Below are 16,928 nucleotides of genomic sequence, written 5' to 3' on the forward strand. Positions count from 1 at the left end.
TTCTTAAATTTCCTTAAAATCTGCTTTGAATAGGAGAATTTCATTTCATGATTCATCAAACATTTGCTGAATGTCTATTGCACATCAGGCACCCAAATGCAAGAACAGGTGAAAGCAGTACAACGTGCTGTGGATGGAGGCAGGCACGGGGACGAAGACATGCACACACAGGATGTCATGATAGCACAGAGGAGGGCATGGTGAGGGCCAGGAGAGCCTTCTGGAAGCATCAGGACTTACAGCATAAAAGGCGATTAGGAAAGGCCAGGTAAGGGAAGGCAAAGCAGATGTGAACTTTGTAAACAAAGGAAAAGTCAGGTGGAAAGTCTGGGAAGCATTAAAGAGCATGGTGTGCTTGGCCATCTGTGTACATGTGTCTCAGCAGTGCTGAGGAACCTACTGCAAAGAAGGGAATGACCCAGAAGGAAGAAAGCTACTTCTACCCTTGCCACTCAAGTCTGTAACACAACCCTGTCAGTACCACCTGAGGGCATCTGCAAGAGGAGGGAGGAGAGAACCTGGTGGGGAGATACCAGTTTAGTTTAAAAGAGCCTCTCCCGTATCTGATATTTTGACATAGAGCCACTAACTGCTGATGCAGACAGGACATGGTCAGATTCCCATCTTGGAGAGGGTGTCCAGTTACAGAATGGAGAATGGGCTAGAGGTGAGAAAGCTTAGAGACAGAAAGTTACTAGGTTACTGTGCAGTTTTGGAAAGAGTTGATGAGCACCTCCTCCAACAATGATAGCCAGGACAAAGAGATGGAGCTGCTAAATGCTCAAAAGGCAAAAGAAGCATGACTGAACCTGGTTATGGAGGCTGGAGGAAGAACGAAGAGTCATGTCAGGGATATCCCCCAGATGTTTAATTTAAAACTCCAAATATAAAATAGGCTTTCATCCCAGATTTGATTCCCAAATCCTCATTTAGATTCTGGGCCTCTGTGACTAGCATTATGATCCTTACTGAGGCAGTAAGATTGTCGTTTTCAACCAGCCTTCATAATGTACAGAGTTTTAAAAACAGGGTCATGGACCTCACTGATTGAATTTTACTAAGCCAGAATCCAACTGAAGAGGTCAACATCCAGAAAAGAAAGACGCAGCTCTCAAAACAATTTAAAAGATTGGGATTCAGGAAGGTTTTTTCCCCAATGTGCAAATTAATTTCTGCCTCCTTCCAATCTCCACCCCATCTCAACCTTTCTGTACCTATCACTGCCTCCAGTGAGACCATGATGGAGAAATCTGCTTGTGGAAGCACCGGAAGATACAGTGATAGACAAGGTACTGATGGTAACAGTTCCTAAAGGTGAAATGAAAATGCCGAATAAGCAAAAAGTCATTGTTTTGTTCAGGAACTTTTAAAAACTGCTCTTACAGAAGATGAAATAAAATTAAGAAAGGGAAATGAGAAGAGAAAGAGGGGAAAAATAAAATCTGAAATAGCATGAAAAGTTTGGCTATCTATGCATGCATAACTGAGCTCTACTGAAGCATATGGGGCAAGGAGGGGCTGGCCAAGGACAAGGGAAGCCTCCTCTGCCCTGGCCACTCCTGTGTGCAGCACTCCGCCATTAGCAAGCTCAAAGAGCTTTCCCATAGAGAAGGATCCTGAAGTTAGGTGTGGCAGCTGCAAGACAGTTTATTTAAAAGCAGTGATTGCCAGTAGGCCGAGTGAAGGTCAAAGCAGACTCAGTGCATCTGAGCAGGACTAAAGCTCCCTGGAGTCTTTTTTCAGCCAAAGTTTATCAGAATAATAAATATCTTTCATGGCATCTCTAAGTCAAAAGAACTGAAGCACCATCATCAAATGATTCATGTTTCTCTCTGCAGCGCTGGCGGTCTTCCCCGCCAATACCAATTCTCAGCCAAGCATTCATTACCTGCACAAACGTGAGTGCTGCTTTCTGTAGGAGACACTCGGCATAACAGATTTCGGCATGCATTTCCTCTATTAAAAACAAATAAAATTATATTAAAGAAAATCCCATGTCCATAGTAACTGCTCTGAGATGCTCAGAAAAGACTGGTGGATAAATGAGCTCAAGAGAGACACAAAAACCTAGATTGCTTTGGTGCTTCCATAAAAGCAAAATGAAAACCTCGGTATTGATCTCTCTGCAAGATCTTCCTGGAATGTAGGGAATGTTCTGGGAATGGTCCCATTGAAATGTAAGTGCAAAGAGCCAGGCACTTCACCTCAGAGACACAAACTCAACTCCAAGAGAAAATCAAAGTTTAGAGACATTCTTTTTAAAAAAGGAAACCATTTTTTTTAACTTAATAGTAACATGCAAGTTAACACAATTATAAAGATTTAGAAACAAATTAAATTTATAAATCCTAGCCTCCTTTCAATATGAAGATATGACAATTATGATAATGACTAGACACATTATTAACTTGAAGAGAGAGCAGCAATTCCATAGAGTTCTGTCAAAGAGGCTGGCTGCTCCACATACCCAAGTCATGACTTCTCAGGCACAGAAGACTCGATGTAGAAATAGTAATATCACAGTTTGGGGCTATATTGATTGTTTAGATATTTATCACAAGAACAAAAGGGGCTATGTAAAGCTATGTATATCCCAAGGACATGTGGAGTGTCCCAAAACACATGGTCTATCTTCCTAAACAATCTACTGTACTTGCAGAGATTGAGGAGAAAAAGTCTTGGCTTTATTTTGCATAAACAAAATCAGCAGATTCCTGCTTTATTCATAAGATGTAAATTTGTATGTTGTTTAAGTAAATGAGCTTGGGGTATTTAACAGCCTGGATTGGAGGACAGACTTTGCCATGTGTGAGCTAGAGGACCTTGCACAAGCTACTGACCTCTCTCTGCTGGTCTCCTCATTTATAAAGTGGCTAATAAGGTATCTACTTCACAACTGAAGGATTCAGTGAGGGGCTGCATGTAGAGCTCACTATCCACAATTAACGCTGGATAAATGTGAGCCGCTTCCACTAATATGGGTGCTTAGGGTTCATGTCATGCTTTTTGGTGTGAGCTTAGAAAGCAGACATTTTTATGTGAAGTCAGGGACATAAGGTATTTCTGTGTTATTGGGAATACTGTTCAATTAAATTGGATAAGACTAGTGCTTTATTTCTTTCACTCACACACAGAGACCCTGCTCCCCAACATACACACACAAAACCCACTGGTTCCCATAAACTCGTTCAACTTCCTGCCATGTTCATATTCCAAATGTTTAGTTTACAAAGAAGCAACTATGCAGCTAAAATCCCCAGCAGCACGCTGCAGGTGGAGCCAAACCCATGACAGGCAAGCCTTGAGGAGTTATGGTCTGTGCACCTTGTGGAAGCAAGAACAGAGGGTCTCAGTTCTTAGGAACGCTTCACTTCAAAATGTCCTTCTGGATTTTCTCAGTGTGTTCAGTGGGGTAAAAACTGGTAACTTGTATTTTTACGGAATCACCTGAATACTCTCTCCCTAGGTAAATGGGTAATAAAACTGGGAATTGTTAGAAGTTAGTAACTTTGAATGTCTACTCAGTAACACAGATTGCTGACCTAAGGCACGTGCAGAGGGGGATGAGGTCGATGCTGCTAGAGTGACCAGCATGAGCAAAGGCGCGGAGGAAGGAAAGCACAGAGCACCTCCAGAGAAGGGCCAGTGGTCCACCTTTGTCTGAAGCATAAGGTGTGTAAAGGGAGGAGCTGGCAATGGGGCTGGGAAGTTAACTCAGGGTTAAATTATGAATGACCGTGAATGTCAGAGTCTCGGCCTGATTCAGAGGCAATGGTGAGTCCTTGCAGAGAACTGACCAGTAGGGTGGATGGGTAAGGGTTAAGCTAAAGATGGACAAATCAAAGAGCTGCATAAAGGATATAGTGAAAAGACAAAGATAAAAAGGCAAGAAAGTTTGAACTCTATATTAAAGATATAGATATTCTTCATATTAAATCTCTTTCCCACTCTAGATGCTGCATATAAATATCTTGCTTTTAAAAAGCAATTTGAAACCCATTCAGGGCAGCACGCCAGCCATAAAAGATGAGCGGGTGTGTTCCATGTTAAACTCATGAAAAGTTTAATTAAATATACTCACTCCTGCAGACAACCAGCCACTCATGGATATAAATGGAAATTACCAAGAGGAAAAACAAATCACAGACTCAAGCTACAATGTTTTGACATGCTCCCTTGAACACAGAGTCTGTTTGGGTTGCAGTGACAGCCAAACGCACTAGGAATAAAATGCAACTTAATTTATAAAAGTCTTATTTCTTCACTTGAGTTATACTGGGCAGTTCTTAGTTCTCAAAATCAACCATTAAGCATGTATGTGTAGGTACGTACCAGAATATCTCTTAGTTGTAAATTCCTTAGTCCACTTAAGGAAATACCTTCATGATGCACTGAAATGTTAGCTAAGCACAGCCTTTAGATATAAAATTCTAAATAAATCTATATTTCAGAATAGGCTATAGTCACAAGCTATTTTATTTTATATTTTATTGTTGTCGTTGTTGAGAATTTATACAGCAAAACATACACCAATTCAACAATTTCTACATGTACAATTCAGTGACACTGATCACATTCTTTGAGTTGTGCAACAATTCTCACCCTCCTTTTCTGAGTTGTTCCTCCCCCATTAATATAAACTCACTGCCCCCAAAGTTCTTATTTAATCTTTCAAGCTGCTATTGCCAATTTGATCCCATATAGATAGATCTTAGAAGAGCACAACGCTCAAAGCAGACCTTCTTTACTAGTTAAGCTAACCTACTGTATTAAGACTTCAGGGAATATTTTTGGTTTAAGGTTTAAAGGTTATCTCATGGCAATAGTTTCAGGAATTCATCCAGGCTCCACAGTTACTTTATTTTTTAGTAATCAGTAAGTAGTAATTTTCTGCCTTTTTTCAGATTTTATAATATGCCATGCTCCAAAGACATTTCATAAAGAACATGGTATCATCTATCTTCAAGATGTCTAACACAGCAATAATCCAATACTTCCCTCATCTATATATGACGTTTTGTGCCCTTTTCTACCTGCCTACAGAAATGAGAGTGGGCTACAGTGGCAAAAGCTGTGGTTTAGGGACAGGCAGATGAGGTTTGAGCCCTGCTCTGACAGCTGGGCCATTTATGTAATCTCTCTGAACATAAGTCCCTAGTCTGGAAAGAGGAGGTGACATGAGGGCAGTTTCTGGCATGTAGAGGGTGTCTTTAAAAAAAATGAGCATTACCATTATTTTTAATGTTATTATTATTATTTACACTCACAAAACATCACGCCATTCTTCCCAAAACTACGGTAAAAAAAAAAAACTTAAATGTCAGCCTTCACACTGCAAAGAAAAGGCAGGGGTAGGGTCAAGGCATTGGGTAAGGGAAGAGGAAGAGGCACTGGAAAGAAGAAGTCACATAGAGGGTAACAGAAAGAATACAAAGGAAAGAGGCAAGTTCCTTTTGGGCCTATTTAATTTCCCACTGACCCACTTTAATGTATTTTAGGCCTACTGGTGCCAATTTACATAAATGGCCCAAAGATAAAAAATATGAAGACATATTCCATCTGAAATCAAGGGTATAAATAAAAGCTTATGGGTTCTTGGAGATGAGTTTCTTGAGAAAGAGAAGGGCTTCAGCTGCCTGGAATGATAAACAAAATGTCTTTCTGTTCTAAGATGGTTCCGGGGTCAACATTATACCCTTTGGAACAAGTCCCAAAGATGTGAGCATGTCTCATAATCCTCTCCTGTAATCAACACTTTAACCTCACACCACACAAATGTTCCTACCCAATGTCACAACAAGCTGAAGGCGCTCTTCAAACAAGATCCACAAAACTTCATCATAAAACACATCAAAAATGTGCCCACCATACACTTGTCCACTAGGAATGATTCTGTCAGCAGTACCCAGAATTGCTCCTGGTTGCACCAGCCACAACTATTACGGTGTGTTATCGCTTCCAGAGAATGTCTGACAATGACAGCACAGGCACAAGTTCCCTATGGATGGAAGACGTTGTCTTCTACAATGGTCCCGTTTAAAGAACACATTTTCTCTTCTACAGGGTTATCTGGATGCTCCTTTCTCACTTGTAAACCATTATCTGGATGCTCCTTTCTCACTTGTAAACCACTCTGACCAGAGTTTAAACTCATAAAACAGTTGGTCATGGAACTTTTACCCTAATCTCAGTGAGGACAGCAAAAAGACTCATTTCCTCCCATTTATCTGACCAGGGTGTTATTGCCATTCATGGATTCTTGAATATTCCTAAAGGTCTACAAACCAAACATCTTCCATACTGACATATTATCAGTTTCTTTAGAAGTATAAAGTTACTTTTACCTTGGAAAAAAAATTTTTAATATAGTGTAGAAAACATAAACTCTTACACATATATGGTAAGAATATAAACTGACCTAACTCTTTGGAGAAAAAATTGGCAGTAGCTGTAAATTTTTTTTAATTTTCAAACCCTCAGGCCCTGTAATCCCACTTTTAAGAATCTATCCCATGAAATACTTGCAAAAATACATGAAGATAATAGGCACAAGGATTTTAGGACAGAATTATCTGTAATAGTGAAAAGATAAAAACAATGTAACTGTCCTTCGATAAAGAAAATATAAGTCAATTATATAGTACACCTATCCTATGGAATATGACATAGCTGTTAAACAGGATGAAATACATTTTCTATGTATTGACCTGAGAAAATATCAATGTCAAAAATCACACTGTAGAACAAAATGTGTAGTGTGATTCTATGCCTGCCAAACACAAACACATGAACAACACAAAAACCATGTGTGTAGCTTATGTATATATTTGTTTATATACACAGAAAATCTTCAAGACTTCAAAACCAAACTATTAACAATAATTACTTCTGGAGGGTGAGTATCATGGACAAGAGGAAAAGACATTCCATTTACTTGAGACACTTTGGTACTGAATTTTATGAGCATTATCACCTTTTAATTTTTTAAACAAAGGAATAAATTAAATTTTTTTAAATGATTCTTACCTTCAGTCAGCTGTTCCAATGATCCTCTGGAAAGGAGACTCGAAAAAGATTCGACAACAGTGCTCTTTTTCCTGTATCTGCATTGAATAAGTAGAAAGGGATGTGGGAAATAGGAAAAATAACAATCCATCAGGCCAATCACACCAGAAATCTAAACCCTAAAGCCTATTGAGTAAAGATCACCATTTTGAGCCCTGCACATCCAACACCCAGCACTGGGCTGGTCCCCTGCAGGCACTCAGCTCGAGTTTACTGAATAAATAAACGAGTGGGCAAACCCACACAAACCAGTGGATACTAAGCCCTCAAAGATGAGATCTATGTGGCTAAAATCAATATTTCTGGGGTAAGAGTCTCCAGAGATTAAGAATGGAGATAAAAGTGCATTATTTGGGAACTCTCTTCATTTAAGCGCTTACAACATAATTACATTAGAATCTAATTTTCACCTATGTTAAAATTCACCCATGCTGATAATAGCTTTTGCTGAGGGTCTTCTTACACACACGGCAAAGCTTAAAATAAAACTAAAATTCCATCTCATTTTCACCAACCAAAAGTGTTCAAATATGTCCTTTCTTAAGCAAACATAACATTCCCTTCCCACATGAAACAAGAATGTTCCTTTCTTAGTGGAGCTGAAATCTCCCCTCAGAACATCTTTGTAGCTCAGGCCTCAAGTTATCAAAAACAAAAAGTGGAAGGCATATAGCTGCCAAGTGTGTGGCCAAATAAGAATAATACTATTATTCCCAATAGAAAAATTTTTAACTTTTTTTTAATTGTACTTTAGATGAAAGATTACAGAGCAAACACATTTCCCATTAAACAATTAATACACGTATTGTTTTGTGACATTGGTTGCCAACCCCACGACATGTCAACACTGTCCCCTTCTAGACCTTGGGTTCCCCATTACTACCTTTCCTGTCTCATCCTGCCTTCTTGTCCTTGCCCCTGGGCTGTTGTACCCCTTTAGTCTCGTTTTGTTTTATGGGCCTGCCTAATCTTTGGGTAGAAACCCTGGTGGCATAGTGGTTAAGTGCTAACAGCTGCTAACCAAAAGGTCAGCAGTTCAAATCCAGCAGGCACTCCTTGGAAACTCTATGGGGCAGTTGTACTCTGTCCTATAGGGTTGCTACGAGTCGGAATCAACTTGACGGCAATGGGTATGGTTGCTTTTTTTTAATCTTTGGGTGAAGGGTGAACCTCAGGTGTGACTTTATTACTGAGCTGTAAGGGTACCCAAGGGCCATACTCTCAGGATTTCTCCATTCTCTGTGAGGCCAGTAAGTCTGGTCTTTTTGTGTGTGTGTGAGTTAGAATTTTGTTCTACATTTTTCTCCAGCTCTGTCCGGGACCCTCTATTGTGATCCCTGTCAGAACAGCTGGTAGTAGTAGCCGGGCATCATTTGGTTGTGCTGGACTCTATATGGTGAAGACCTAGCTGTGGTCCATTAGTCCTCTGGACTAATCTTTCTTTTGTGTCTTTGGTTTTCTTCTTTCTCCCTTGCTCCAGACAAGGTGAGACCAGTAGAGTATCTTAGATGGCTCCTCACAAGCTTTTAAGACCCCAGACACTACTCACCAAAGTAGAATATAGAACATTTTCTTTATAAACTACATTATGCCAATTGAGCTGGATGTTCTCCGAGACCATAGTCCCCAGAGCCCTCAGCCCCCAATAGAAATTTTTGACGCCCTTATATAAAACTACATGAGGCCAAGAAGCTTTGGAGCAAAAGTCCTTTTCCGTAAGCGTGACCAAGTTCAAATGCGGAGCTCTCAGTCAGACAAACAGTATTTTAGTCATAAGGATGTCAAGGTTTGAAGTCATACCTCAAGTACTTAATTACTCAGTCGTACCTTTGGCAGGTTTGCAAAGCGTCCTTCATGGCGGAAACGCCATTTTGGATATCCTGCTGCTCAAAGGTCATAACAGCCTGCAACACCACAATGGTGCTGTAGCCCAACGCATGGTACATGCTGTCCTTTGCCCTGGGGAGAACGCAGGAAGTTAGTACTTTTCAGGTCAACTGAAGGCCTTTTCTGATACTAATCACAAGAAACCCTAACAAAAACACATCCTGACTTTCAGGGTAAAAACCCTCCTTCACCATAATCGCTGAGATGATATGGACTGTGAAAGACATGCTCTAAAGAAAGAACCAAGGGTTTTCCAAGTTAAACCCACAAAGGCAGAATGAAACGGTCCAAGTTGAAGCTGAAGCAGACGTGCTTTTCCCTGTTTTAGCACAAGGGGGCACCCTGTGGATTCATTTCCTAGAACAAGATTTTTAAACCAAACCAATTTTTCCCAGGTGGTCACCTTCTCTTATTGAACAAAGGGTAGTGCACTGTCTTCAGCTCTAAAATACAAACTAAGATAAAAAAAAAAAAAAAAAAGATAAAGGCTACTGTAAATGTATTTTGTGACAGAGCAATTTTGATATGATTTTTGAAAAATAAAGCCTTGATTAAAATCATCTGCAGAAGGCCAAGAGGAAGCAAGATTTCTACAGTAAGTTAGGTCTGCCTAGAAGCCCTGACAAAAGTACACTCTAGACTTCATATAAAAAAAATAAATACTATGAATTCTATTATCTGTGACTCTTGATAAAAGTTCATGATTATTTAGATTATCAAGTTATCAGTGTAAAGTGCTTCATTTCTTAAGGACGTTAATTATTCTGATTCTCAGGCTGTGAAAATCTTCTCACCTCTTGTCTCGAAACTTAAGTTCTGTTAATTGATTGTTTATAAGTTTTAAAATATCTGTGCGTGGTTTTGTTTTTAATTCAAATATTAATGCACAGCCTGCTGTCATGCAGAACAATCCAAGTCACATTATTCCTTTCCCTGTGGAAGCAGTCTAATGTCCTTTGGTAATCTGCAGCTTGTCCTGAACAATGAGGGCACTCACTGCTGTTCAGAAGAACCATAAGGAATAAGAGCTGCCCAACGCTAATCATTAAGTGTGGTTTCAAAGCTCACATTTTTACTGAAAGCTCTTCCAAGAGGGGGAAAAAAGTGCTTTTAACAGTAAAACGTGCACAAAGATCAGAGAATCTAAAACTTGACTAAGCACAATACTAAATAATTTATTTTCTTTTTATATTATGATCAGCTGAGTGTCAGTGGCAGAGAAAAAAAGGAGACAAAAAATGGAAGGAAACAGACAGGCAGGCAGGCAGACGGAACAGAGGGAGAGAAAGAGAGAGTCTGAGGAACTGAGAACACAGGGAAAAAGCAAGAGACACACAAAGGGAGAGGTGAGAGGCAGTGTGGCACAGAGATTTTGAGAGTCTGCAGACAACAATGGACAATTTCCTTAGGCTATGGGCTATTTTATCACCTTTTTAGCATTTGAGATTAGCATATTCTAGTCAGACCCCTCGCCATTTCAAAGGAAATTGTTTTCCAACTATAATTAAGCATTTTATAAGCATAAGAGGAACACCCACAAAAAATATTTTATACTCAAAAAGAACTCAAGCCCTACAAAAACATAACTGAAAAACCAAACCCACTGCCATCGAGTTGACTCCAACTCATAGCGACCCTATAGGACAGAGTAGAACTGCCCCATAGGGTCTCCACGGAGCGCCTGGTGGATTCGAACTGCTGACCTTTTCGTTAGTAGCAGAACTTTTAACCACTGTGTCCTACAAAGCTATTTAAAATGACAATATTTGAACAAGTAATAACGGAAATTGAAATATGACGAAAAATTAGAACAGTTTAAGTGATTAAATTTGAAAAATCAGATTGCTTAACTGGATGCTAAAACTGACCAACAGTAAGTAACTGACCAACCAAATTAACTTACAAACATCCAGGTGGAAATGCAGATAAATTAGCTTACAAACATCCAGGTGGAAATGCAGATAAATTCACTTACAAACATCCAGGTGGAAATGCAGAAATGCAGAAAAATTAGCTTACAAACATGCACGTGGAAATGCAGATAAATTAACTTACAAACATGACAAGACAATCAGAAACATCTCCAAAAATATATTTTATCGAAAAGAAATAAAGTTAATTACCATGGACGAAGTAATTCTAATGCATCTGAAAATTTGTTACTTAGAAATAAGTTCAATGCTATTTCGCATTCTTCTAGGCCAGTCTTGAGACTTATCTTGGCTGATGGTGACCTAAAGATCAAGAAAAAATACATAACATTTTTACTGCTTTTACTATTAGCAAGTGTGACATGGTAAGGGAAGGAGCGTGCGTGTGTGTGTGTGTGTGTGTGTACTTTGAAGTCAGAAAGACAGGCTGAAATTCTAATTCTGCCATTACTACGTCTTTATAACCTCTCTGAGCCTCAATTTTCTTATCTGTAAAATGGGAACACCACTGTCTACGAGTCTGTTGTGAGAATGGAATAAGTAGACAAATGATGCATATACCCATTGCCAAGTCAATTCTGACTCATAGCGACCCCATAGGACAGAGTAGAACTGCCCATAGAGTTTCCAAGGACCGCCTGGCATATTTGATCTGCCAACCCTTTGGTTAGCAGCGGTAGCACTTAACCACTACACCACCAGGGTTTCCAGAGGCATATAGTAGGCACTAAATAAATTACAGTTCCCTGTCCCATCACTCCAAAGACAACATGAGTAGAAACTATCTCTGTTCATGGAGGAGCAGGGATAGTGATTTTATTTTAGTTTGGTTTAATTATATAGGGGAAATTTTGTACTTCAGTGGAAAACTGCATAGGGAGACCCCTCCAGGTTATTTGATTCTGATTCTATGGGAGCTATCTTACAACTCTGTAAATTGTAGATCACTGACAGCAATGCAAAATAATTGCTGTGCACAGACACGTAAGCTGTCCTGTCCAGTAGAGGTATAACTAGCTTCCTTCCCCTACTATTGCAGAAAAAGCTAGCTTTGCCTGCATCTGCACATTCAACACTCCTTTACTTCATATAAACTTGTGCTGTTTTGACTTCTCCTTTGAACATGTTATAATATTTGCCTAGTTCCCTCATCGATTACTGAGTTAGTGCAATCTTAAATGTGTGTCATTTTTACAACTGTGTGAATTTTACCTTTTTTAAAAAATTATCTGTTAACACTCACTTATGATAACAGAAAATTTGCTCTTTAAAACCACTGTTGTGTTATTAGGTGCCATCAAGTCAGTTCCAACTCATAGCAACTCTATGTACAACAGAACGAAACATTGCCCAGTCCTGTACCATCTTCACAATCATTGTTATGCTTAAGCCCATTGTTGCAGCCACTGTGTCAACCTATCCAGTTGAGGGTCTTCCTCTTTTTTGCTGACCCTCTACTTTACCAAGCATGATGTCCTTCTCCAGGGACCGATTCCTCCTGATAACATGTCTGAAGTATGTGAAACATACTTTAAAACTAGAGTCATCTTTAAAATGTTAGTTTTGTTTACAACTTTTAACAGGAAAATATTTCAATAATGAATAGGAGGATCTGACAAACAGATGTGCTACTGAGAATGTGCTAAGTTTTTTAGAAGAAATCTTGAAAAACATTTAAAGTTGAATTCCCTCACCACCAACCTCTTCAAACTCATTTTTTTAAAGCATGAAACCAAACTCCTACTACAGTTACCTGTCTACTGGAAATGAATTCTGAAGGCACTTTGGAAGTCCCATATGGAACCACTCTGTGCCCCCCAGGTTTTTTCAAGGTTCATTTCTTCTTGCTATTCAGGTATCAGCTGAATAACCAACTCAGGGCGGCCTTCCCTGGTTCCACCCCAAACCTATCCGGTCTCACGGTTTTGTTTTCTCTGAGCCACTTACTACAACCCCAGAGTATCTTGTTTTAAGAATGGTATGGTGGGGCATCTGACCTCTAACTCCATGGGGGGGAGAGAGAATCATTATCAGCATCCACAGCCCAATGCTGATTCCTATGACGGAGAGGTCAGAAATACCACCTCTCTCCAACCTTTTTACCGATTATGACACCAACCCTCCCTCCCACAGCACTCTTAATACTTCTCTGCTGGATTTGATAATTCATTGCAATGGACACACAGAACTCACAGACAATACTCACAATTACGGGGTTTATTAGAGAAGTAAAACCCAAAAAACCAAACCCACTGCTGTCGAGTCGATTCCAACTCATAGCGACCCTGCAGGACAGAGTAGAACTGCCCCATAGCGTTTCCAAGGAGCGCCTGGTGGATTCAAACTGCCGACCTTTTGGTTAGCAGCCATAGCACTTAATTACTACGCCACCAGGGTTTCCATTAGAGAAGTAACAGGTTACAATTCAGGGTCAGGAAAGGCTCAGGATACAGTTCTTCAGTCAGGACAGCCTCTTCTCAACCATGCCCACAGGCAGGCCTCTTTCTGGCCCTTGGCCTCTAGACCCTGTCTCTGCCCTGCTTGGGCAAGTGTAACAAAGCTCTTTAGCTCTATGGATAAGTGCTCAGAGGTACCCCACTCAGCCCAAAGGCACTCAGCTCTCTCACTCCCCAGGTCAGGGTTCCTAATTCTACCAAGTGCCCGGAGGCACTCCACTCCACCAGAAAGCCTTGGCCCAAAGACACTCAGCCTTTTCTCTCCATGGGCTGGGATGCCCAGTGTGCTATCTCCTGCCAGTCTCTTGGTTCTGGTGCCTCTGCTGCCATTGTTTCTCTGCAGCTGCTTCTCGCTGTCTCTCACCATCTCCAGTGTTACAGCTCTCTGTCTCCTGGATTCAGGAAGTTCCCAGCGCAGAGATCCCAGGTCCAAAGGACATGCTCCACTCCCATCGCTTCTTTTTGGTGGTAGTGAGTTCCCCCTCTTTCTGCCTCTGGTATGGCTCATTTTAGGCCTAGCAGGATGGCAAAACTGACCAATCCCTTTGTTAGGGTTCCATACACTTTATTTGCATGGTCCCACCCTCACAAGGGTGCCATGCACCTTATTTACATTATTAGCAAGCTATCCAACCCCCCTGGTGGGCCACAAGCACCTCATTTGCGTAGTCCTACCCAGTCATTTGGTGGTAGTTACAAAGTCTATGGTTAGAAAGGCCTTAGTAAGTAATTCACTGCACCATATTTGTACATTTATCTGAGGACATGTTTGTCTATCTTTCCTCTCTAGGTCATAAATGCAAGGGGGCTGTCTTAGTCATTCCTGTGTCTCCAGTGCCTTTGGGAGTATCTAGAACATAATATATGCTCAACGAATACTGCTGAGTAGGTGATGAGTGGATAAAATTGTGGGCAGACGTATGGAAGGGTAGAGCTGCTCTGGGTAGAAACAGAGAATTCTTCACACTTACAATCTGAAGACACCTCTCCTTTAGGTGTAGAACTCTGCTGTTAAGTTTCCAGTGAATGAAGACGTCAAATAAGAATGCTATGAGCTCACAAACTTCTCACAGGAAGATTTTTCACAGGTAAGTTGCTTGATACCTCTCATATAATGTCATCATCAATTTTTTTCAGTTTTACCTCCTGAACATCTCTTGAATTTAACCAATTTCCAATTTACCACCAATCTAGTCCAAGTTAGCCATCATCTGTTGCCTGGTGTCTGCAGGTCCCTTTCTCCACCCATTACCTTCGCCCACACCCTGCCCTAATCAAATCTGCACCTAAAGTTCATTCAATTTAATATTTGTGCTGGGACGGGGGCATTGAACAAGGCACACAGGATCCTGGGCTCTTAAGAAGCTTTCATTCTTTTTTTTATCTTGTGGGGTGGCCCGGCGGCAGGGGGATGCAAACTTAAACAAGTAAACCAATAACTGAGTAAGATCATCTCAGACTGGGCTAAGTACTCTGGCATAGAACCTGGTTTGGGGGAGGGGACAAGGATGAGACACATTAATGAGGATGGTCATGGAAAGCTCTCCAAAAAGGTAACATCCAAACCCTATCCAATGGAGCTGGCCGAGTAAATATCTAGGTTGGGGGAAGGTGGGTCAACGCTGGGAATATGGTAATCGAGGCAGGGAGTGACAGAAAAGGAGGACCAAAAGCAGGCAGAAGCCAGAAACCTTAATGGTAGAGAGCATGGATTGTATCCAAAGAACAAAAGGAAATACACTGACTCGGAAATCCCCAGCATACTTTCTAATTACCCGTTCTCTGAGCCTATTAGGTTTTCCAGTTTCACTTCTCACCTGTTCTCGCAATCTTCACTCCCACCTATTCTAAGTCTTATCCTTCATTAACAGGAAATGGGCCGAGAACCGATACTTGTTCCCTTGCCAAACAACCTATCACCTCCATTTCTCAATTTGTCACATTGTCACCCAGGCAGGTACACTTTAAATGCCCCAGCTACAGGGAAAACCAAAAGTGGGCCTCAGCATTTCAAAACACAGTGAACACAAGCCTTCTAAGTGGTTTACTAAGATGTTCACGTGGAATTAACTCCTCTTCCCTGAACCCCTGAGTTATATTATGTTCTGTTGGGAGTGACCAGGACAGCAATGTTCATCTCAAGGCCAGGACTTCTCTCAAGCATCTCTTGGAGTCACTTGTTCCTCTCCATTTCTGCTGCCACTGCATTAATTCTCTTATCACTTATTAACTAAGCCTATTGTCTGAATTCTGAAACCATCTCCAAAAATGCCTTCCTGACTAATCTTCCTCAAACTTCAGTGTGCACTGGAGTCATCTGAAGGGCTTGTTAAAACAGAAAGCTGGGCCCCACCCAGAGTTTTTGATTCAGTAGGCCTGAGGTGGACACAAAAAACATACCTTACTAACAAGTTCCCAGATGATGCTAACGCTGCTTTAATTCATCCTGGATACCACTCTCAAACTACTCTTCCTAAGACAGATGTTCACCATACCACCTCCTTAGATCGAGAACCTATAGTGGCTGCCTACTGCCCACCACATGAAGTTCAAACTCTTCGGCCTGGCTTCGAGGCCCTCGGATATCCAGTTCCACAATACCTGGAACGATGAACAAGGCTACTGAAAACAGCCAAGCATCTTGCAAGAGGCTCATTGGCATCACATTTCCCTCAAGCCTGGCATGATCTAACAAAAAGATTCCTGGACTGGGAATGAGAAGTTGGCATTGCCATTCTCTAGCTATGTGACCTTCAGAAAGTCACTTTATCTCTCTGAGTCCATAGCCTCATCTTTGAAGTGGGTAAATAGTTCTTGCCTTCGCACTTCACAATGTTTGCAGTGGCTGTTATCAGCTTGTTTGGTGAACTCTTAAGTCCTATGTAAATAAACAACCATGGCTCTGAAAGCCAAGAGTGCCCAGCCAGTCCCAGAGGAGTGGCACGCTCATACTTCCTGAACTGTTGGAGCTCCACTCAGGTGCCTTTCTTAAAATACCTTTAGTAAAGACTCTCTGTTTCTAATTTAGAAGACATGTTAATTAAAAGTCAGAATGAGCTTTTTGTTCTTATATTTTAAAAAGGAAAAAATACGCAAAACCAATACACAACTGATAAAGATTTGAGGGTATACTAATATTATCATGTACATTTCAATTCCACTTCTTTCTTTAATAATAACTTAGTAAACCTGCTTGCAAAAACCTGCTTCCATTAGGAATGGAATCAGGCCCCCTGCATTCATGTTCCGGCCCTGCCTCCAGCTATATGTGACCATGGCAAGTCACTTTTCCGCTCTGGTACTCATGTGTAAAACTGAGCTCGTAGTGAAAGTACCTACTTCCTAGGCTGTGCAGAGGATTAAATAAACTAATACACATGATGTGCTTAGAGTAGTGCCTGCCACATTGCCATCCTCAAGAAATTTCAGCCATTATTATCATTATTTTGTAACTAATTGAATACCCAAAACCAAACCCACTGCCATCGAGTCGATTCCGACTCATAGTGAATAGTCTTCAATAATTCAGAGCTGTCAAGTACATAACAAACTAAAGAAATTTATTTTAATAATACCTTTGTTTATCTAA

At 40.7% G+C, this 16,928-nt stretch overlaps 1 protein-coding gene across 7 annotated transcripts in view; it reads right to left on the reverse strand.

Annotated features, from left to right (window-relative positions):
• The window catches only part of TTC39B (tetratricopeptide repeat domain 39B), a 140,809-nt gene that overhangs the window by 32,726 nt on the left and 91,155 nt on the right, over nucleotides 1-16,928 (reverse strand). For all 7 annotated transcript variants that reach the window (XR_007518563.1, XM_049894832.1, XM_049894830.1 and 4 more), the window contains 4 exons: nucleotides 11,076-11,186; nucleotides 8,893-9,024; nucleotides 7,027-7,103; nucleotides 1,889-1,956 (listed from right to left, as the gene is read on the reverse strand). Coding sequence is in view for 6 of the 7 variants with exons in the window: in XM_049894832.1 (XP_049750789.1) it covers nucleotides 1,889-1,956; nucleotides 7,027-7,103; nucleotides 8,893-9,024; nucleotides 11,076-11,186 (388 nt within the window). In the remaining variant the exon portion in view is untranslated. The remainder of the gene's footprint in view (nucleotides 1-1,888; nucleotides 1,957-7,026; nucleotides 7,104-8,892; nucleotides 9,025-11,075; nucleotides 11,187-16,928) is intronic.

Source organism: Elephas maximus, chromosome 9 (genome assembly GCF_024166365.1).
Source record: "Elephas maximus indicus isolate mEleMax1 chromosome 9, mEleMax1 primary haplotype, whole genome shotgun sequence".
Classification (NCBI taxonomy): domain Eukaryota; kingdom Metazoa; phylum Chordata; class Mammalia; order Proboscidea; family Elephantidae; genus Elephas; species Elephas maximus.